This window comes from Ictidomys tridecemlineatus, chromosome 9, assembly GCF_052094955.1.
Source record: "Ictidomys tridecemlineatus isolate mIctTri1 chromosome 9, mIctTri1.hap1, whole genome shotgun sequence".
Lineage (NCBI taxonomy): Eukaryota > Metazoa > Chordata > Mammalia > Rodentia > Sciuridae > Ictidomys > Ictidomys tridecemlineatus.
In genome coordinates this window covers 18,854,983-18,877,414 of record NC_135485.1, presented here as the reverse complement: position 1 = coordinate 18,877,414, position 22,432 = coordinate 18,854,983, and the positions used below count along the sequence as shown (strand labels likewise).

The window sequence follows — 22,432 nt, the reverse complement described above, 5'->3', positions numbered from 1 at the left end:
AAAAAAAAAAAAAAAAAAAAAATCCGTATGCTGAGGTTCCAATCCCCAGCATCTGCAAATGGAATTATGCTTAAAGATAAGATATTTAAAGAGGTGATGCTTTTAGATGAGGCCATTAGGATGAGCCCTAATTGCATAGGAATGGTGTCCTTTTAGGACAATATTAGGACACAGACAGTGCAGAGGGACAGCTGTGTTGGGTCACTGAGAAAAGAAGCCATATGCAAACCACAGAGAGCCTCCTTGGAAGAAATCAGACCTGCCAATACCTTGATCTTGGGCTTCCAGGCTCTAGAGCTGTGGGAAAATAAGTTTTTGTTGGTAAATCACCCAGTGTGTGGCAACCACAGGAGCGAACACGCCTCCTCTCTGGTCTTCCGGTCATCTTGACCCTTCCCACTGTTCTCACGAGGGACTGAGGATGTTCTCTCCCTGGCTGAGTGTCAGAATCAGCAGGGGTTCAAAGAACACCTGTGCATAGGCTCCACCCCAGGGTCTCAATGCAGCGACAGGGGCAGGGCCCAGGAGTGCTGGTGTCCTCCCAACCCTCCATATCTATAGGTTCCAGACCCTCAGCTTCAACCAACCACAGACTGAAAATATTTGGAAAGAAAAAAAAGAAAAGAAAAAACCAAAAACCTGTGTCTGTACTGACCATGTGCAGACTTTTCCCCGTGTCATTATTCCCTAAATGAGCGAGTCTAATGGCCATTTTCATAGCATTTTCAATGTATGAAGTATGAAAAGTAATGGAGAGATGATTGAAAATATGTGGGGGATGTGCCTGGGTTATATGCAAAACAAATCCCCTTTGGCTCCTGAGGGATGATGGCGAGTGTTTGTATTTAAAGCTCCTCAGGTGGGTGCAGCGTGTAGCCAGGGTTCAGAAGCACTGGCCCCGGAGAACCAAGTCCAGCTGGCTGGTCACAGAGCGCATCGACATGCCTCCACCCTCTTCTTCCATATCCTCAGCTCTTAACCACCCTGGCTTGGCCCCAGCTCTGGCAATAGCAAATCTTGGCCACACTGTGGTGCTCCTGCCCCCTGGCCTTGCCCGGCTCCTCCTCTGTCCTGCTTTCTCCACGCCCTGTTTCCCCTGGGGACCTCCCCCTTTACAGTGGCACACCTGTCACCTCTTCCTCCTTGGATCTTCCTTTTGCAATGTCATCACAGAGCCCAGCCCATGTCTGTCATAGCTCCTGTGCCCGGGTTACAGAGATGGCTCCCTCTCAGACCATAAGCTCTCAAGGTAGGGACCTTGTCTGTTCTCCTTGGTGACCCTAGAGCCACACGCTGATGGACGTGCAGTTGGCGCTCAGCGTTTACCTTGATGGAATGATGGAAGGGGTGTGAGGGCAGAGCTCATCCGGGGATGAATAGCTGGTGACAGCTGTGTCTTGTTGGTGCCAGTGCCTTCAGATGTGACAAGGGCTTCATCACAGACGGTGGGTGCCCAGAGCACGTGGCTTTAAACCCTGCGTCTCTTGACATCCCACATTTGGGGACTCTTGTTTCTCTGTCTCTTTTCAGTTACAGTTGATATTTCCCCATCTTTACCTTAAAAGCCCTAAAATGTTAAATTTCAACAAAGAAAACACACGGCCCTATTGGGAGTCCAACATGCAGCTGATTTTCAGCTCTTCAAAAGGCAGGTTCTTTGTGGCAGTTCCGACGGGCTCTGAAGGGAGGTAGCAGAGGCAGGCAGGTTAAGTGGAGGCTATGAAACCGCCCGTTCCTCTTGCCAGCTGCTCCGTGCTCCCGGGAGTGCCGGCAGAGCCATTATATTTCACAAGTCTGCAGAAGGCAGATGCTTCTGGAAAACATGAGGCTGCTGAGAGCCTCTCCAGCTCCACGTCTGGAGGGTTTTCATCTTCCTGGCCTCTTCTGTCTTCCCTCTCTCTCCCCCCTCTCTCTCTCCTTTCTCCCTCCCTCTCTTCCCTTCTCTCTCTGCTCCCTTCCTTTACCCTCCCCCGTCTGGACTTTCCTGAAATCAGTGATGGCAGCCTGCAGGCTGAGCAGAGGGCAAGGCGGTAAAGCCCTGAGCACCAGCATCTCCAGGACAGCCTGGTGCCTGCTCCGGGCGTGTGGCCCAGGGTGGTCTGAGGATCGCAGAGTTTCCAGACTTTGGGCCTCCGGGGAACCTGGCAGCAGGTTTCAACCCTGTAATATAAGATGTGAACCTCGGTGCTCATTCTGGAGACATTGATTTTATAAATGGCCACAAAAGAACCTTCTGGAAACTACTGTGGAAGATTCCAGAACTGGCTAGTCTGGGACATTTGATCTCTGTCAGCACCCCTTGGCTCTACATACCCTGCTGCGTCCCCTACCACTGTTGCTTCTTCATGTCACAGCTCCTTTCTGGGCCACCAAATGCTAATTGGGTGAGAGGACAACCCCATGCTGCCCCCGTTAAGGGTCGCTCTGTCTTCAGATGCTCTCGCACATGATCTCTTCACGCCAGGGCCCAGACACGTGGCTCTGACATGATACTAGTTGCTAAGGAGAAGCAGCCCCCTGCCTGGGGGTGGCAGGCAGCATGTGTGGCTCCAGGGCCAGGTTTACCTGGGTTCACACCTGGGCCCTGCTGTTCACAGTGGGGAATTTTGGACAGTTTCCCTCACCTCTCACCTCTCCACCTCAGCTTCTTACCTGTAAAACGGGAGCCACCACACTCTGCGGCTCCCGTGGGTTTTGCAGCACAAATAAGTTAGTCCACACACCACGACGTGCTGAACGGAGGCCAGCACACAGCGTGAACGCTCTCCCATGTCTCCAGCACCCCACTCTCTCCCCAAGTTCTATTCCTTCCATTTTCTAAGCACAAAATTCCCTATGTAGATCTTCATCCCCACAAAATAAGGCTTTGAGCTGTACAAAACTGCAAATACCAATAGGAAGGCTGACATTCTTAACTGCTGTCAGCGCTTCTCACTTTAGAGTGCACAAGGCCCTAAAAATGATGTTTCTGGTTAGTAAGAGCAGGCCCTGCACCCGGGAGTGGCTGAGCTCACACATGAACTTTCTCACTCAATCTTCATGCTAACCTGTAAGCTCAATATATTATTCCCATTTTATGGAAGAGGCAACTGAGATACAGAGATACTAAAAATCTTTCCAAGTGTCACACCACAAATAACTTGTGGAGCCTTGATTTGAAGCCAAGTCTTTCTGTTTGCAGTGTAAAACATAATGGTTAGTAGGCTGAGTGCTTTTGACATAGCAGGTACCATGCTAAGCTACCTTTTATAGGTGCAGAACATGAGTATCAGATACATAAAGCAACTGGCCCAGGTCTTCAGGTAGTTGGTGGTGAGTTTGAATTCAAGTCCTCTATGTCACATGTTTAAGAGTGCTCCTAATGGCCCTATCTTGCAGCAAAGCCCAATGGCACCACTCAGCAGAGTGCAAGGGCTGGGTCAGGGATATAAAAGACAAACGTGTTCCTTCTTCACAGTGATGCCTGGCTTCTAGGGCCCCCTGGAGACATGGTCTCTTCCCAGACTCCCACAGCCCAGCTCAATGGAGTTCCTTAGGTACCTGGGAGACAGTGAAACCCGCCACTTGCTTCTTCCTTACAGAATACCAAGGCCAGGTGCAGAGTGTTGCGCAACGTGGATCCAAACTCCTAATCTAAGAAGTGAATATATGATCTCAGGCAAGTTAGTTAACCTCCCTGGGCCTCAGTGTCCACATGTGTGAGATAGGGATATCCAGAGTGACGGTCTTACCAGGTTACAAAGATTCGATGCATCCACCTGGGCAAGTAGTTGGCACAGAGCCAAGCAGGCCATAAGGCAGGTTCTGATGCATGACATCAATGCCAGAGATGGGCAGGAAGACCCGAGGGTATGAGCCTCCCTGTAGGGCAGAACCAGTGTCTTCCCGTGTTATTTCTTTCATTCAAGTCCTACGGCAAGGAGGAGGAGGAGGAAATAAAACAAGAAGAAAAAGAAATCGAAAAATCAGAACACCCAAGTTCTCCAGATGAACAAAAACCCTCCCGTTGAGAATCCCTTATTAGGAATTTCAGGCTCATCGCAGAGAACAGAGAGTCCCCTGGAGCTTGAGCTGAAGGGCATTCAGGCTGCACCCTCTGCACACACTGGTCACTTGGCAAAGAGTAAGCCAGATAGAGCTCCAATGCCCCTGAAGGGGACCTGCCTCCACAGGCACAGTGCAGGAGCCGCTGGGAGACACAGAAGGACTGGGGCTGTGGCCCAGAGTCAGGGACTCTGCATATTTCCTAAACTACCAACGAAGTCAGAAGGGAAACCAGGCCTGGGCCCCTGGGCTTTGATGCTTCTTTCCCAAGTCCTCAGCACCTGCCTGCGACAAGTGCTGGGCATGGAAAGTGCTCTTCAGGATCCCCTCCTGGCACTGGCCCAGGGTCATCCTGTGGGGGGGGGGGCAGGGGGAGCCTGGAACAATGGGACCAGACTTCTAATGAACAGCCAAAATTCATGCATCAAAATGAATCGTATTTTCTTCAAAGGCTGTGTGCAAATTCAAAACACTTCATGAACTCTCCCTTTGGGTCCATCTGTAGAGCCTCCAGAACATTCTTTCTCCAGTTCTGAGAATTAACATGCCTTCTTCTTTTCAGAGTAGATTTTCAAATTTTTGGAAATAGCCCAAAGATATTTGAAGCTGAGCCTGAAAATAAAAAGGGTTAGTCATGCAGGATAGTAATACTTTGGGATTAAAAACTAAGGTCATATTCAGAAAATATTGATTTACCTTTTTTGAGGCTGTGTGTGTGTGTGTGTGTGTGTGTGTGATTTCTGGCTCTGAAATTTGTGCTACCAGATGGACTGCCAAACAAGCTTGAATATTAGAAGTGGAAGCGGGAAAAAAAAGTCTGGCCTCTCAAAGCAAACACTTTGATAGGAACACACACGCGTGTGGCGATGTGAGACAGAATACGTTTGTTTAAAAAGAATGTGGTCTTGGGACATGGTGGGTCGCCTCCGGTTTCGGTTATTCACGTAGTTTGTGCTGGAGCAACTGACTGCTGCCTTAAAAATACCCTCAGGTCTTTTGCATGCCCATAGCATATGGGTTTGTCTGCCTGTCCGTCTTTCCTTCCTTCCTCCCTCCCTCCCTCCCTTCCTTCCTTCCCTTATTCTTTCCTTCCTTCCTTTTAGGCATATGTTGAAACCATTAGACTAAAAGATGATGAAATACTCAAGGTGCAAACCAAAGAAGATGGGGACGTCTTCATGTGGCTGAAGCACGAAGCCTCGCGAGGCAACGCAGCAGCCCAGGTAAAACGCTTCCCCGTCCCAGACATCCCACTGGCCGTGGTGGATCAGGCCATCAAAACCTCTCAAACCTCCGGGGCTCGAAACAACCCAGTGTCTTTCTGGCTCACAACACAGGCTTTCTTGTCCAGCGGGGCCTGGCCAGGGCTCTGCTCTCTCGGTCCCTTGGAGCCCTGGCTGACCAAGGCTTTTCCACATATGCTTCCAAAGCCGTTGCAGCAGGGCCAGGCTGGCTCCTAAGGCCTCTGCTTAGAAGTGGCACAGGTCGCTACTGTTGTTTCACTGGCAAAGCAAGTCACATGGCTGCTCGTGACGTCCGGTGGGACAGAGTGCCGTCCTAGTGGCCACCCAGAAGGAGAGCACCACAGTCTTTGTGAGCAGCCCTGCAGGTTCCTTTCAGATATGTTGGATGCATCAGATAGAAAACAAGAAGCATCTTGGGTTCAGGAGAAATTAGATGGGCTTTGAAAAGAAGCCCAGGTATTCAGCTGGAAGAACAATAGAAAATCATTACGGTGTGTCAAGCCAAACGAGTCGACCTTGTCGCTCAACTATCTCGTGTTCTTTAAATGGACTTTTGAGATGTGCAAGGAAGGGCAGCACACTGGGGCAGGGTCCTCTGTCTCATTCCTTGCTTAGATTTCACTGTGAAGAGTGCTGTCCCCCCCAGCAGCCTGCCCAGGTGACTGCATGGGAAGGGAGCCTCCTTCCTCCCCGAGGGATCCTGCCTTTGCTGAGTGCACCCAGAGCCCAGCAGCCGCTAAGCAGACAGAGGAGCAGCTAGGGGGAAAGGAAAGAAAAAAGAGAATGAAAGATATTAACAAAGCCACCTGCTCAGGGCCTCCTGTGGAATGGGCCTCCCGCCCTCCTACAGATCCCCCCAGCAGGTCGGCAGATACCTTGCTGGAAGATGAAAGTATCTGGGGGGAAAAGGAAAGAGAAGGAGATGACAGACAGAGCAGGAAGGGAGCCATGGGGCCAGGCTGCCCGCAGACCCAGCCCCTGTCTTTGGCATCTGGCCTTGAGCTGCGTCTCCCCAGGTCTGAGAAGTCCAGTGTGTGGTTTTGGAAATTCCACTGACATCGCCTCCCTGACAAGGGATACTTCTTTCTTCTTTGCTTCAGAAACTCTTGGCAGAGAAGTTTCTGTGAACTTCTACGAGGGGCGGGGGTACAGGGAGGAAGATCAAAAAGATCTTGAGGGTCTCGCTGCTCCACAGCTCCCAGCCTTGACTGTGATGGTGGATCCATCCGCAGATGACAGGACGGGAGCTGTGCTCGGTGCTCTAGAGGGATCGCGGAGCAATGGAGATTTGTAGACATCTCCATGGTGATCACTGGTCCAGAAAGATAGCAGAACCTCCCGAAGGAGTGGGCATTAGACAAGAAAAAGAGAGTTGTGAAATGTGGGCCGAGTTCTGTCCAGCTCTGGCCCTAGATGCCAGCAAACACACACACAGCAGTAAACACACACACACACACACACACACACACACACACACACAGAGGCAGCACTGTTGGGGGCTGTATTAATACAAATCCACCTTCAGGCTCTCCCCCCGCCCTGCCCCCATCACTGAAGACAGAGTGTGTCTCTCTGATTCCTCGTTCTCCACAAAAAACATTTTAAACCAGGTTTGCCCCCAATATTAAGTCTTACATTAGGATTTAAACAGGAAAGGCACTGTTGTAAATTGCTATTGTCTTTAAGCAACGACTGGCCCAGATGCTGTTCTGGGGGCAGCAAGGTGTGACCAAGAATCCCGAAGCCGCCATCGAGTGGTACGCCAAGGGAGCCCTGGAGACCGAGGATCCCGCGCTAATCTACGACTACGCCATTGTGTTATTCAAGGTAAGAACCACTTGGTCTGTCCTGGAGTGGTGCGGTTGTACTGCCCAGCCTTCCTGAGCAGTTTCCAGGGTCAGGCAGGCAAACCTGGAGTCTGTGGTGGAAGGAGTTAGCCCACGCCTCTGTCACTCCCGATGGAGAGGGGTACTGCCGAAAGAGGCAGGGGCACAGCATTTCGCTGGCTGCATTTTTTACTGTTAATCTTACATGTGTCACCTGGATTCTCTGTACTTTTCAAAAGCTGTGGCCTTCCAGGGAGACCTCCCGTTTTATGGGTTGGTGCAGGGCTGCCAGACAGCAGGTACTGCACTTGGTCACCAGCGTTCTCAGTGAATTGCTGCTTCAACAAAGTGTGGGTTGGGGCCCCATCTCACCAATCCCACCAAAGAAAACAAAGATCTTGGTTTTGAACCTGTGGAAGAATAAGGAGAAGGGCCTGGGAAGAATCCAGGAGACCGACAGAGATGTTACAGTCCCAACCTGAATGTCCTTGGAACCATCTCATCTCATGAGACAAGGTCACGGTCATGGATTGAATGCGATAACATGATCAATGAGCTTGGAGAACTTTGAAATGTGTGTACCTTATACAAAAGAATAATCATTCACACTCATTGATTGCGCTTAGGTGAATTAATGCCTTTAATCTTCACAGACAGTGTATAAGGCGGGAGCCTAGGTGTATTATGATCATAGTTTATATTTGTGGAAACAGAGGCACAGGAAGATTTTGTCACTTACCCAAGGTTACCCAGATGAACATTTTGGACTGGGATAAGGATCCAGGCAGACTGGCTTCCCAATCTGTGCTCTTCACCCCCAAACAGAGAGTCATAAATTCACCTACCTTGGAAAAACAGAACACTTTGGCTGTGGTAAGGAAACCCCTGGTCCTTATTTCCATGCCCAAAGAATGCAGCTGCCCCTAAAAGTGAGTGTCTTCGAACAAGGAGGTGTATTCACATGGCAAGGCACATCTCCAGAACCACAGCTGCGGACACTTACTGATTAACAACCATGACTTTTGCTACATTTCTACCCTCTAAACCCCATCAAAGCCTGAAATGCTATTGGTTGTTATGGTTTCCAAATTGAGAGCCTGGACCTTCTTCTCTTTCCAGGCATCAAATCAACATAGAAATTGTTTGAATCTTCGCCATATGCCAATGCATCCGTGTGTTTATTCAGCAGGCATCTACTCAGGGCTGACAAAGTGCCAGACTCTGCACGAGGTGGAGGGACATATGGGTGCATGAGTCACATCCCTGGCCTCAGGGGGCGCAGACACTGGAGGGGAGAGCAGAGGACAGAGAAGAAATACCTGCCCACAGAGTTGGGACTGGTCACTGTGCAAATTGTGAAATGATAAAGGCATGCATCAGACATTATTTCTGTTCTAGGAGCTATTGAGAGGGAAAGGCCCGTACATAAATAAATGATTCTGCTGGTGACATGTTTTCTCCGTTCTGATTTCCCAAACCTGAAAGCTTTTTTGTTGTTGTTTTGTTTTCTTGCATCCTAGCTAAGTTATCTCTGGGTGGGATGCAGGAAGCCCTTTATCAGAATCTCAGGGAAGATTTTCACCTCTAGCTAAGAGGCTTTTCCCAGTGTATTCTATGTGAAAGAACCCAGTGGAAAATGGGTTTTCCAAATGTAAAGAACAGCTGTGTCCTTGACACATTTGGCAGTGTGGGGGCACCTAAGTCATTGTGTGCAAAGATGGCACCAGGATGGTAGCTGTGGAGAGTCCCAGGCAGTCAGGTGCATCCCATTTGCATCCACAGGAGGATGAAGCCTTGACTTTGACTGTAGCAACAGTAGATAATTGCTGAGACTCACTCTGTGCCAGGACTTGAAATTTCCCACATTTAACAATTTCCAATACTACTCAGATTTGTGCACAGTGCTTTGTGCAAGAAGCCATCCCACTTCTGATTAAATAGCAAGTACACGGGAAACATCCCTGCCTGAGAAACTGAAATATCTGGGTTGCGATTGTGGCTGTGACTCTATAGATTTGCACCAGCCAGCTTCTCTGGGCCCCACTTTTATTCCTTCAAAACAGAAAATTGAAGAAGATAAGCTTTGAGCTCAACCAGGTTTTACCATTCTGTGATTCTGGCTTTTCTGATGCCTTTCCAGCAGTCCAAAAAAAGGTTACCCCATTCCCTATCCAGTTATTCCAAATGTCCTTCTGTGTCCTTCTCTTTCCTCTTCTTCTGTAATTAAGTGAAGTAATGGTGCACTTCTGAAAAATATTTCCATCATCTCCTTTGCTTCAGCCCATCAGTTTTATTAAGTAGGTAAGCTAAAGTCTAGTCGAAACTTGGTACATATAATTTCACCTTTAGTTCCATTCATAATGTTATTTGGGGTCCTGGAAAATACAGAGTCCAGCCTACCTTAGGTGTTTCCTGTTTCCTGCAGGAGATTATGAATCACTGTACTTTCTCACCACAGAGCTGAAATGGATAGGAGAGAATGAGAGTAACTGTTACAAGCTTGGACTCAGAAGTTCACTTGCCTGGGTCCAAACCCTGGCTCTGGGCTTCACACAGTGTGTGACTCTCAGAGGCTTCTTGGGTGGGAATGACAGTGTCATCTCTGGTGGGCTGCCATGATGATAGGACTCTGGTGGCCCATGTTAGTCAACCCAGGAGCACTTTTTAGTGCCGCCTCCATTTGCTTGAGCTAATAGCTGCATTCCTGCAAAAGCCTCTCACGTTCACCTCACAGGTGACCCTGTTGACTTTGTCTAAGTCCAAAGGACCCTGTGTTCGTCAGTTTTGCATGGCCGTGACCAAAATGCCTGACTAAAGCAACTTAGAGGAGGAGAGCTTTATTTTGGCTTACCGTTCCCTGGGTCTCAATCTGTGGTCAGCTGACACCATCTCACAAACATGGCAGAAGGGCATGGTGGGGGAATGCCGCCCAGCACAGGGCAGGTGGGAAGCAGAAAGATGAAAGAGAGACAGAGGGAGGGAAGAGGGACGGCGCGCCTCGGGTGACCTACTTCTTCAACTAGATCCCATCTCCCGCTCGTCCTTTCTGCTATCCGTGGATTAATCCATCATCCCATTAATTGGATCTTCAGGATCCAGGCATTGCCTGAAAGCCCCCACCTCCGAACCTTCTGCATTGGGGCCCAGGCTTTCAACACGTGAGCTTTGGGGGGACATTCCAGGTCCAAATAGTAATAGACCCCATGAGGCCCCTGGAGGATTGAGGGTGTTGGACTTCTCCGTGAGTTTGGAGCAGCAGCGTTGCCAACTCGCTCCCTGTGCCCGGCGTCTTCCCTGTCAGACTTGTGTCCCCAGAGACCTCTCAGACCCACCACTTTGCACGTGGTCTTGCAGACACCTCAGCCTGGGCCACGGAGTTCCTTTCTGGTAACAAGAGCTTCAGAGACCATGTCTCTGCAGAAGGATAAACCAACTCTTCTGGAAAATCATGATTTTGCTGGAAGAACCTTGATAATGTCTGTCGCTTGCCTCTGGGGCAACCAATTTCACAGGGTCCTATCTCCTTCGCAGCAGGTTCTCAAGCTGCTTGTGAAGCCACAGCGTCACACCCTGGGGTCTGGAGCCAGGACCAAGGAGGCTACCAGCAACTGCCCAATAACTCTTGACTGTCCAACCCAGATAACGTGCTTTGTCTGGCTGGCATACTAGATAATCCCGGAGGAAAGCATCCAGGAGACCAAACACAGTTAACCCGATTCCTGGCTTCTCCCGACAGGACCCGGGGGGTGTCGGGAAAATGATTCACACGGGGATCAAGGGGGATTTTGTACCGATGCTAAGCTGGGAGGTTGAGGTTTGCTGCCTCTGTTCCACAAATATGAGCAAAATCCTAATGATGACGATGGCGGTGTTGGTGGCGATGGAGACTATCAGTGCTGAGCATGGAAATGTTTAAGGTGGACTTCTTAATTAGGATGATCTTAATTAGGATGAGGGTTTATTTGTAAGGATTTTATATGACGCTTGTCAGTGCACATAGTTGATTTTCCTGATGATTATTGCTGTTTATCAATGTTTAGGGTCAAGGAGTGAAAAAGAACAGACGGCTGGCCCTGGAGCTGATGAAGAAAGCAGCTTTCAAGGTACCTCGGGCACCTGTGGGAGGGAGCAGTGCACCCCTGCACCCCTGCACCCCTGCACCCCCGCACTCAGAGGCTGAGGGAAAAGGCAGCTCTTCCTACTGGAGGTGGGACGGGCAGGGTCCCGGCTGCAGCAGTTCATCATTTTTGAGTTGCTGCACACACAGAATCCAGCCACAATGGGGACAGTCGGATTCAAAAGCTGAATTCACCTTCCAGTCAATAGAATTCAGGCTGATTTTGTTTGAAGGCTAAAATTATAATCATGAGCTGCCCTGATAACAAGCAGCGGGGGCTCCTTGAAATTGAATGGTGTAAACGCCAATGAATTAGGAAAACCAAAAGTCTAATTCTTTAGGAGGTTAACCCCGTCCTGTCCAATTCCCATTAGCTTCTTGGGCTTTGATAAGGGGACTGTTTACCAAGGTTATTAGCAGGTTTAGAAATTATTTTGCTTTTGTCCCTATTTTTCACTCTAATGCTATGAGCCAGATTCTATGTAGCACTACAGAAAGGAGGTTATGAAAGCTCTTGAGAGGAGGCGCACGCACGTGCGCACACACACACACACACACACACAATGCATGCATACTCACACACATACACTCACATGAGCCTGCATACAGATTTGCAAACTAATAGATTTGTAGAAACCACTCTAATTCTACATCTTAATTGGATTTCTTTTTTCAGTTCTGGGAATTGATCCCCGGGTTGCTCTACTACCGAGCTGCATCCCCAGCCCTTTTTCCGCTTCTTCTTTTGAGTAGGGTCTCTTGCTAAGTTGCTAAAGCTGGAATCAAACTTATGACCTTCCTGCCTCAGCCTCCCAAGTTACTGGGATTATAGGCATGTGCCATTGCACCTGGCATTGACAGGACACTTTATACCCTGTGACTCTTGGATGTGCCTCTGTTCCCAAGGCTGCAAATGATGGCCTTATCTATGGAGACTCCTGAAGCAACCTTATTGACTTTCTATCCCTGTTTACTTTTCCCTGGGCGGGGACAGAATGTCCTGTTCCCCAGAGCAGGAAAGTGGAGCCCAAAATAAGACCCTGCAGAGACTCTCCTCGGAATGGGAGTTGTTCAGAGGACACATGGCCCAAGAAGAGGGACTTGCCAGTGTGCACACCTGCTCCTGACCTGACAGAAAGTATAGGGCAGAAATAGAACAGGAGCGTAATGGTGGTCATTTAGAGTACTGGTCCCAGAATATTCTAAAGTGGGATAGTGATGGGTTTCACAGGTGTGAAATTTTCACCTCTTCAGGTCTCTAGTGGTGAATTAAAGTCTAATCTGCTTTATTTTGAATAGATTTTTTTTTTTTTTTTTTGCAGAACTTATTGGGGAAATGTAGTTTTGAGGTCTGGCATAGTCATGTTCTTCAAAGTGCTTTGTGATTCTCATTCATTCATTCAGCAAGGATTTCTTAAGGCCCTACTATTTGTCAGGGACTGTGGTAAAGGTTGCGTATAGTTGATTTTTGGAATTAGAAGTCACACAGAGGCAGATCTTGTTGATCCAACCGAGTAAATGTACTTAGGCAAAGTCTAAGTACTAAGCAATAAGACAGAATTTCTTCTGGACCCCTAAGCCCAAAACCAATTCCGAGAGGAGCAGTTTGGAAAAGTTTTTGGTCAGTGGCAGGTATCTCTGAATACATCTAAGGTCACTTGAGTTAAGAACTGCAAAAGTCATTTCCATGGGTCCCTTCTGTGGGTATATCCCAAAGCAGACTCTCGTCACTTGTGACCTGGTCTATTACTTCATAAACGCATTCTACAGTATTTACTGGGAGCTTACCTCGTCACAGGCTCAAGAAGAATGCTTCCATGATTGGGTCAATGGCCTTGAAATTCCCAAGTGGCACTCTCAGGGTGGGTACTTGGTAGCCTATGAGTCCAAACCCCACTCTCCATCCTAAGGGCATAGAGTTTGGAATCCCTTTTGATTCTCATTGGCATTCAAAGCGCTCCGATTCATCCAGCAGGTATGTACTGAGCGCCTGCTCTGTGTCTGGGATAAAAACTGAAGTCCCAACCCTCAGGGAGCTTCCACTCCATTGGGCTCTGCTAGTTTGTTCTCCAGAACTTCCTGACCCCAGATTAAAACATAAACACTAGAAGGCATGGCCTTCTAGGCCTCTGCTGACTGACCGGGCTACAGGCAAGAACCCTGTCACCTGCTCTTTAGAGACACCTGGTCTTCACTGGGGAAAGGGGAGTAAAAAAGAGATGTGGTTCCAACTTAGATTCTGACTTCACAAGTCCACTGCCGAGAGGCCACTGTCTGACCCTCACATTGTTCTTTGCTGTTGGTTTTCATGGTTTCGTGGGTCAGGTGAGAAAGAGGAATGAGAGCGCTCTCTGGCCAGGTGTGCACTCTGTGGCCAGGTGTGCACGCAGGGGTCTCCTGGGTGGGAGGGAGGCCCCACCAGGGCCCCTGAGCTTCCATGGCAGTGTGAGCACAGCCCGTGCTTCATGGGATGCATTCAGTAGGTACGTGGGCTCCAGGCTGGAGTGGCCCCTCCCCAGCGCCAGCTCCTGAGCTCAGCAGGGTCAGAAGCCCTCCTCCTCTCTACTCGGCCCTTCTGCTTCAGCCCAACCAGAAACGGGGAAGCCCAGCAGTCACAAAACACCAATGCTCTGCACGAGGGCTGTGGCAGCTGCATCCCTCCAAGGGGCTGTTGGTGTCAGGGCCGAGCAATCAACAGATGGGCAGGTGGATCACCTAGAAACCATCCCAGCTGCAGGTTCCAGGTCTCCCGCCACAGTCAGGTACTCAGGAATTTCAAGGGCACCGCTGATCCCGCCGGGCAGTGGAGGCTAGTGTAGGCAAGGGCGTTGCCTCAGGGCCCCAGGCGCTGAGTGGTGATTTGGGGGCCAGCCTCACCGCGGAGCTGGAAGGCTGAAATCCTAGCAGCAGCGGGGCAGAACCCACCTGGGAAGTCTCTCAGGCCAACTCATGTTTTCTAGTGCTTAGCTTTTCTTGAACGCCATCTGCCCCAAAAAAAGAGAAAGAGAAGGTTTTGCTCAAACTTGGGCAGAATGTTTCACAGCAGTTACTTCTGCATCTCTTTAGATTTCATTCAAAAAATAATAATAATAATAATTTCTTTCTTGTTCTAAAAATTCAGGGATTGCATCAGGCCGTCAATGGCCTGGGATGGTATTACCACAAATTCAAGAAAAATTACGCCAAAGCAGCAAAGTACTGGTTAAAAGCAGAAGAAATGGGGAACCCAGACGCGTCGTACAATCTTGGAGTCCTGTATTTGGATGGCATTTTCCCAGGAGTTTCTGGGAGGAATCTGGTGAGCAGCCTGGAGACCAGCACTGCAGCTGGACAGTCCCCCTGCCTTGATGTGTGGATGAAAGGCGTCCTCTGGGCCAAACTTGGACTAGGCACCAGGAGGGGAAGGCATGAGGATGTCACCTGAGACAGGCCCTGTTCTCGAGGAGCTCAGAGTGCCCTTAGGAAGAGAGTGAAGAGCAAAGGCAGGTGTTCAGCCAGGTGCCACGTGTGCCACGTGGAGAGGAAACACAGCGAAGGCCAGTGCAGGGTCCACGGAGGAAGGCGGCTGGAGCAGGGCCAGAGGAGGACGTGACCCAGGCTGAGGGTGAAAGCTGGGACTGATCCTACTAGAAGCCCAAGTCCAGGTGGGGTGCCCATGTGAGGCCAGACCTCATGATAACGAAAGTTCTGGCGTCCTCGGTGCCTCTCAGCCCTTCCTCTGTGCCCCGCGTGGCACTGTGTAGGCTTGTGTCCCTCTGAAATGTCTGCTCTGATCCTGTCCATTTTATGGAGGAGGCAACTGAGGGTTGAGTAACTTGGAGTCGTGTGTGTAGTCGAGCCGGGGCCTGGACTCTGTGGGAAATGGAGCCCCTGTGTTAAAATCCTATCGATATGGTGACAATACCCCCAGCTCCATCGTATCCCACTGCGTTTATTGGCCACCCACCTACAGCAGGCACGTTTCTGGGCAGTAAGGACACGGAGCAGGCAAAACAGTCCCTGCTCACGTGAAGTTTTGCTTTCAGTAGGAGGGAAAGGAAAAAAAAGATATCTGACCACAGGGCAAGTGGAGAAAGTATTATGGGAAAGAATAAAACAGAGAGGAGGGCCGGAGGGAGGACTGTGAGGGAGACTGTTTTTTAAGGGAGACCAGGGAAGGCCTCTCTGGTGAAGTGACAGCCTCCCAAAGGAGACCTGGGGCTGTCAGGGAGAACATTCCAGAAGGAGGTCACAGGACAAAGGCCCCGAGAGGGAAGTAGGCTTGGTGTGCGAGAGGAACCGCAGGGAAGCCAGGACAGCAGGAGCAGAAAGCAGGACAGATGGAGAGAGGCCAAGCACGCGCTGACCAGGCCACCTGACTCAGCCTTTGCTGAACCGCTGACAGTCTTGGAGGGACGTGACAGGCTGCGATTGAAGAGCCTCCTCCTGGGTCCCAGCAGATACTGAAGACAGAGCAGGGTGGGAGCAGTTGAGTCCCAGCGAGAGGGGGCAGCGGCCAGCACAGGGTCATGTCAGGGAAGGCATCTACAGATCTGAAGGACGAGGGGACAGGGTTTGCAGGTGGGCGGGCTGTGGGGCATGAGAGGCGGGAGGTGTTTGGCATTTATTGAGATGGGAGAAGGGAGGTAGCATTGGTGGGAGTGGGCGAGACTGGGGCTACCAGAGCTGGCGGGGTCAGGAGAGTGGATTGGAAGCTTATTCTCTGTGAAGCACCGGGCTAAGCCTTGCGAATATGGTGTTCTATTTAATTCTCACTCCAAACTTTCCCGCTAGGGACAATCAGCAGCCACATTTTACAATTGCAGAAAATGATGTTTGGAGAGATTAACGGAGAAGCCCAAGGCCACAGAGCTCATCAAGAGCAGAGCTGGGATTTGAACCCCAGTCGGCCCGCCTCGCAAGCCCATGCTTTTAAAAATAATAGCAAACTGCCTCCAAAGAATCATGTTAATCAGGGGAAGTACGAACCCCCATCTAAGTGTTTGTTTTCTTTTTTCCCTCCGCCTCCGTCTGATTGCCCACGAGGCAGATATTTTTATGCATTGCAAATGTCTGGTGAGCCTCCCACACATCTGTGAGTGACGATTTTTTATTGTCATTTTCTAATTCTCACCTTCCTACTGGAAATGCAGTTTTCGTACAGGAGTTTGAAGCAAGGTATTGAGCAAGGTTAGGAAAGCAAATGTTTGAATTTTCACCTGGTGTGACTCCTGATACAGTCCTGGTGGAGCGCGCAGGGGTTATGTGAGGATCAAATGAGAAGGCAGTGGTGCCCTCCTTCACCTGTCGTTGTCCCTCCTGGCTAAACTTAATCAACAGAATAGCTTTGGGCGAGGTCCTACATCCCGGAGGCTGGCTTCGGTGATGAGCTGTCTTCCTGGAACTATGGCTTGACCTGGTTTTCTCAAGTATCAGAAGTTTCAAGCCAGTGATAATATCGGACTTCAAGCACTGCACCACCTTGGCTTTGGTGAGACCAGCGCTGCCAGGGGACCTTTCGCTAATGACAGTGACGTCTGTTTGTCTCTCCCTGCAGACTTTAGCTGGTGAATATTTCCATAAGGCTGCGCAAGGGGGACACATCGAAGGGACCTTGTGGTGTTCTCTCTACTATATCACAGGCAACCTGGACACCTTCCCGAGGGATCCCGAGAAAGCGGTTGTGTAAGAATCTGTCAAGTGTCGCCCGTGACGGAAAATCCATGTCCTCCGCTCACCGAGCCTGAGAAGATGGACTTCCTTTTCCTCTTCCTTTTCTTTCTTTCTTTTTCTTTTCTTTTCCTTTCCCCTCGCCCTCCCTCCCTCCCTTTTTTTGCATTTTTAAAATGATTTTTATCAATTATACAGGCATGTAGGTTAAAGCGCCAAATTAATTAATAAGGACAAAATTTAAAATTTTCTAAATTAGAAATAAGAAAAAAAAATTGACAAGGAAAGGCAGGGAATCCTGCTCACTACCCCCATCCCACCCCACCCCACCCCCCAGCCTCTGTTTCCTGCTCCCTGGAGTAAATCACTTTCAATCTTTTATTCCTTCTCTCTGGCTTCTCTCTAAACAGCAGGCAGATTCCACTGTGCCTTGGTACATGGGCTTTGTCTAGTGATGCCCCGGGGAGAGACAAGGCTGCAGCCCTCTGTGCCTCTGCCACCTCCCACTGTCCCACACGCTCACACGTCCTGCCAGCTCTCATCTTCCCAATGAGCATATGTTGGGGGTCAGCTCAGTATCAGAGTTCACATCATTGCATCCATGTAAATGCCGTCAGTGGCTGAACCATGCAGAATATTACGGTTGCTTTTTTTTTCCTTGCAAAACTTTTCTATTCTATACGACAGTAATCGTTTCTTATCGTTGTTTATTTGCTTAGCTGTATATTCTCATCTCTTTGTAGGTACTTGATCTCCATCTCAATCTCTTCCAGATGTCAGTCTCCTCTCTCTTTGTCGCCCTGTGTCCTACTTAGTTACTCTTCTTGCCCACATCTCTCCTGGAGTCTTTGTTTAGGGCAGGGCTATCACCCTGAGAACACCTTCATCACTGTTGTGGGGGTTTCCTTCCCTTCCATCTCTGTTGGGGGGGGGGTTGTGTTCTCTCTGCTGAGCCCCTTTCTTCTTGCTCTGTACCTATATTTTGGAAGGATACATCCTAAGGTAGCTTCCTGCACGATGGTGAGCAGGAGGCTATTTTTGAGGTCTTGCATATCTAAAATGTTGTCCAGAGATTGGCAAACGAGGACCAGCAGCTGCAGTGTGGCTCAGTACCCATTGTGTGGCTCCGAGAACAAAGAATGTTTTTTTTGTTTTTTTTTTTTTTTTTTTACAGTTGAAGAGAGTTGTAAAGCAAAGAAAAATGAATATGCAGCAGTGATTACCTGTGATCTTGCCTTTCATAGAAAAAAAAATTGCTCACTTCTCCTCAGGCCACTTGACACCGCAGCCTGGCTCTCCAGAAGGCTGTTTGCACAGCGTGGAGTCAGACCCATCCTGACCTCAGCGCAGCATAGAATTTATCGTGAATGGCCTCAGGGCTCTTTATCATCGTCCTGAAGGCTATCTGGTGTGGAACACTCGTGTTTCATGAACTTTCTCATTATCCTTTCGTTATTGATTTTCAGTTTGATTCCCGTTGTGGTCTGAGAACATAGGCTGGATGTCTTCAATCCTTTGACATTTGCTGAGGCTTGCTTGCTGACCAGGATATGGTCAATTTTGGTAGATGTTTTCCGGTCTCTTGAAAAAAAGAGCCGTGATTTCTAAATGAGTTGGTGCAATGTCTACCTACGTATCAGTTACCGCAAGTTCCTTAATTCTATTGTTCAGCTCTTCTATGTCCTTTCTGACGTTTTATGTTTTGCTATATCAGTTATTGAAAAGGGTTGCATTAAAATTCCCCAGGTGTGGATAGCTGTTTCTGTGTCTAGTTCTGTTGGTTCGGCCTCACATGGAGACACTTTACTTTCCTGAGTCACACAGATGCTGATTGTTTTGCCTTTCTGGTTGACCGCTTCCTCATTTATAATTTCTTTGTCTCGGTTGATGGTTCTTCCTTCATCTCTCTCTCTCCTTCTCTTTCTTTTCTGTTTTTCATGAAGTTACACCAGGTTTTATTGTTAAGAGTTTTATGTACCTTATTCCCACTATTGCTTTCTATCTTTGTCCTTTACTTTTAAAGTATATATTTTGTAAGTAGCACATAATTGGGGTTTTGTACGTTTTTCACAATTTTAGCTTTTAATTGGTTATTTAGTTCATTTACATGTAATGTAGTTCTGGATATATTTGTTTTTAAAATCTACCATTTTGTTATTACTTCCTCTTTGTCCCACCTAGTTTTCTTTCTTTGTGTCTTTTTTTCGCTTTCCTATGTATTAATCAAGTCTGTTTAAATATTATTCTCTTCCCCTCCTATGAGCTTGTTAGTTCTGCATTCTTCTGCTATTCTTTTAGTGGTTTTAGTCCAGACTAGTTCATTATTAATATACCCCTCTAGGATATATTAGGGGACAGGAACAGACTAGGAAAAACATATATTCATGGAAAGACTACTAGAAGTCTTGGTGGAGATTATTTTTTTCATCTCGGTAGGCATTTTTTATTATGTATGTTGCATGTCTTTGTTTCCATAAAAGAAAGCTTCTGAGCGTTCCTAAGAAGGGGGCACTGAATGAAAAGCTCTCGAAACACATTTTCTTCACCTCCTTAACATTCAGTTCTGGTTTGTTGCTTTATAAAAATTCTAACAAGCAAAATATTCCCCAAGTGGGATTTATTGAGATCATATGAAGAAAAAAAGTGATTATTTAATTTGCCACAGTTTGCATATTTTTTTTTCTTCCCGTTCCTTTTCAGATGGGCGAAGCACGTAGCTGAGAAAAACGGCTACCTGGGCCATGTCATTCGCAAAGGCCTCAACGCCTACCTGGAGGGCTCATGGTAAGCTCGGACCCACCTGAAAGTCAACTTCCTCCGCCCTGAACTTTCAGTCTGTCCTTAGAGTCTTAGGAGATGGAATCTTAAAAATGTAACTGAAAGAGCAATTTGCAGGGAAATCACAGCTTCCAGTAATGGTATTCTGAGTATCACGGACTGATTGGCTGTTGATTGGAAAACATAGCATTTCCATGTTTAATTAGACACAAAAATTAGTTCTCCGGAGGGGTGGCCACGTTCATCAAGTTGAAAGACACACAAATACGTTGGCTTCTCTTTCCTCCGAGTTTGTTCCTCTTGACGTTAGAGTCTCGGGACAGCACGAGGGACCTTAGGTGAGATCTTCTTCTCTCTGTCAGGCCACAGAAAGTTCAGGATTTCTACCTGATTCATGGGACACACCTATAGTCCCAGCAACTGAGAGGCTGAGGTGGGAGGATAGCAAGTTTAAGGCCAGACTGAGCCACCAGGCAAGGCTCTATCTCAAAATAAAAAAATCAAAAGGGCTGGGGTGTCATCCGGTGGTAGAGTGACCCTGGATTCAATGCCCAGTACCCAAACAAAAAAACCGGCTCAGGCCACCTCCTTTCATAGATAGTTGACTATCTTCAGCCATGACCAGGAGCTGGGGATGCCAAAGCCGCCCACCGGTATCCAGTGTCGACCAAACAGATGTCCCCTCCTAGGCTTCTCCAGGAGCTGGCATGTCTCACCTGCCCTGTGAGTGAGGAGACACTGAGGACGGGGGACTGACAGGCTCGCCCGTATCCACACTGTCGGTTCTCACACTGTATCCTCATTTTCCTTTGGGCCACATTTTCTTGGCTGTTTTATTGCCTAAATGATCCGGGTATCTCTGTAATAACTAAAAAGGACATGCAAATCAGCAGATACCCCTCGGTCCACTGCCTCCAAGACATTAGGTGAGGCCTACCATTGATCACACGCGGATCTAAGCTGTAATTAAAAATTAAAATATTCCCCCAAAGGTGCCATTTCCTCCTTGGGTCCATAGCTGGTCACGCACCCATCAGATCGCATCTCCGGAAGCAAGCGTCTTAAATTAGAGAGTGCAGGGAAATGAGCCCAGCAGGGGGAAAAAAAATCACCAAATACAAATGTTTGTTATTATCATCCTGTGAAAGTTTATTATCTGTGGCCTCACTTTGCACAAACAGAAAGGAATTTCTTTGAAGGAAATTACCTCTTCCCGACTGTAACTGTACCTTCCTGTTTTCCTGGAGTTTCTGTGGTGTCTTGCTTCCCGGGGGAACTTCAGTTCATAAAACTCCAGGTACTTGACTGTAACTCATTCTCTCCAGCCTCCACAGGAGGCCTGTGCTCTCTGCTCCCCATAAGCTTCCGAGGGGGAACCAAATGCTTCAAGATACCCCTCGGTTTTTACGTGGGGTTTTCCAAAAAGGGGAGCAGGTCTGTACACACACACACACACACACACACACACACACACACACACACACACACACACCCCTACATGCCCCCTCGCCTCACAAAGGTATCTGACACTTTTTTTCCCCCCAGAAAAAGAGTGAATAAAAAAAACCTGGGGAATAGCTCGGCTTTCTTGCCTACTTTGGCATTTAACAGAAAGCCCTTCGCTAGACAGCTGAAATTTTGCCACGAAGGGTTAGTTGAATGAAATGCCTGTGGCTTGACTTCTGCCTTACACTTCCCAGCTTCAATGTGGGCGTCCCACCCCGTCCCTTGGTAGCGGGGAAGGAAAACTTACCCCATGTATTTTGCGCTGTGTGTGTTTTTGATTCAGTTCAGTAGGTTCTGCTGTGCACACTCACATGCAGGGGATGTCACCAGTCAGGGTTGGGGACGCTTGCTGCCCTCTCTCTCCTCCATGCACATTTTCTCACATGGCCCGCATTAGATCTAGCCTCGAACCCTCTGCACCTGCTATTTCCTCTACCTAGGAATCCTGCCCAGTCCTGGGATCACAGTCATTTTATTGTCCGTTGTCCCTGACTTGTGTTCCAGGGCCTCGCACATGGCAACGCCGGGGAGTGCTCAGAAACTACTGAGCCAGTGGAGGAATGGAAGCAAATAGATAGAACAAGCCAACTCAGGGGCCAGGAGCAGGAGGGGGGTCCTGGGGACCGGAGGAGCAAGGCTGCTCTTTGACTGGGGAGGCCTAGGTCAGCTGGACGATGCAGTAGGGATAACAGGGCCTTAGCCACACAGGGAGCAGCACTAATGGCAAGGGCATTGCAGAAGCAAAAGCAAAGAGGTAGGAACAGCCTGAGGAAGTGTAGAAAAATTCAAGCCATCCAGTTTGCCAGGTGGGTGAGACTGAGAACCTACAGGGCAAAACCAAAGAAATGCTACTGGGTGGGATTTTGAATGGCAGGTGATACACCTTTTACTTGGTCTAGGAAGCAGCAGGGAGCCATTGGTGGTGTTGTGGAGGGCAGTCACGTGACAAAGCCCATCTCGAAGGTGTTTAAACCAAACAGCTGAGTGTGATGGCGATAGGAAGGGAGACCCTGAAAGGGGGCTGGCTCAGATCCAGGTAAAAGGCGCTGAGCATTGGAGCCAAAGATGTGGCATGACCTCTTGAGGGCTTTTTCTTACGTAATATTTGACAAATATAAAATAATATATGATATGTGACAATATGACTCATAAAAGCACAACAATAAAAGGGACCCCTGTTAATTTTCACCCTACTTAGGGGGGCGAACATCAAACATTGCCAGCACTGTTGAAGGCCCTGCGTGCCCCTCCCAGATTCACCCCTAGAA

The 22,432-nt window shown here is 48.6% G+C and overlaps 1 protein-coding gene and 1 long non-coding RNA gene across 6 annotated transcripts in view; both read left to right on the top strand.

Moving 5' to 3' along the window:
• Sel1l3 (SEL1L family member 3) overlaps positions 1 to 22,432 on the top strand; it is a 97,944-nt gene that overhangs the window by 56,034 nt on the left and 19,478 nt on the right. For all 5 annotated transcript variants that reach the window (XM_078021157.1, XM_078021160.1, XM_078021159.1 and 2 more), the window contains exons 12-17: positions 5,148 to 5,267; positions 6,975 to 7,115; positions 11,155 to 11,217; positions 14,353 to 14,529; positions 16,768 to 16,895; positions 19,581 to 19,664. In XM_078021157.1, coding sequence (XP_077877283.1) covers positions 5,148 to 5,267; positions 6,975 to 7,115; positions 11,155 to 11,217; positions 14,353 to 14,529; positions 16,768 to 16,895; positions 19,581 to 19,664 — 713 coding nt within the window. The remainder of the gene's footprint in view (positions 1 to 5,147; positions 5,268 to 6,974; positions 7,116 to 11,154; positions 11,218 to 14,352; positions 14,530 to 16,767; positions 16,896 to 19,580; positions 19,665 to 22,432) is intronic.
• LOC144366642 (uncharacterized) lies at positions 7,122 to 8,563 on the top strand. Its single transcript, XR_013425741.1, has 2 exons — positions 7,122 to 7,987; positions 8,234 to 8,563. It is a non-coding gene; the product is annotated as an uncharacterized LOC144366642 (long non-coding RNA).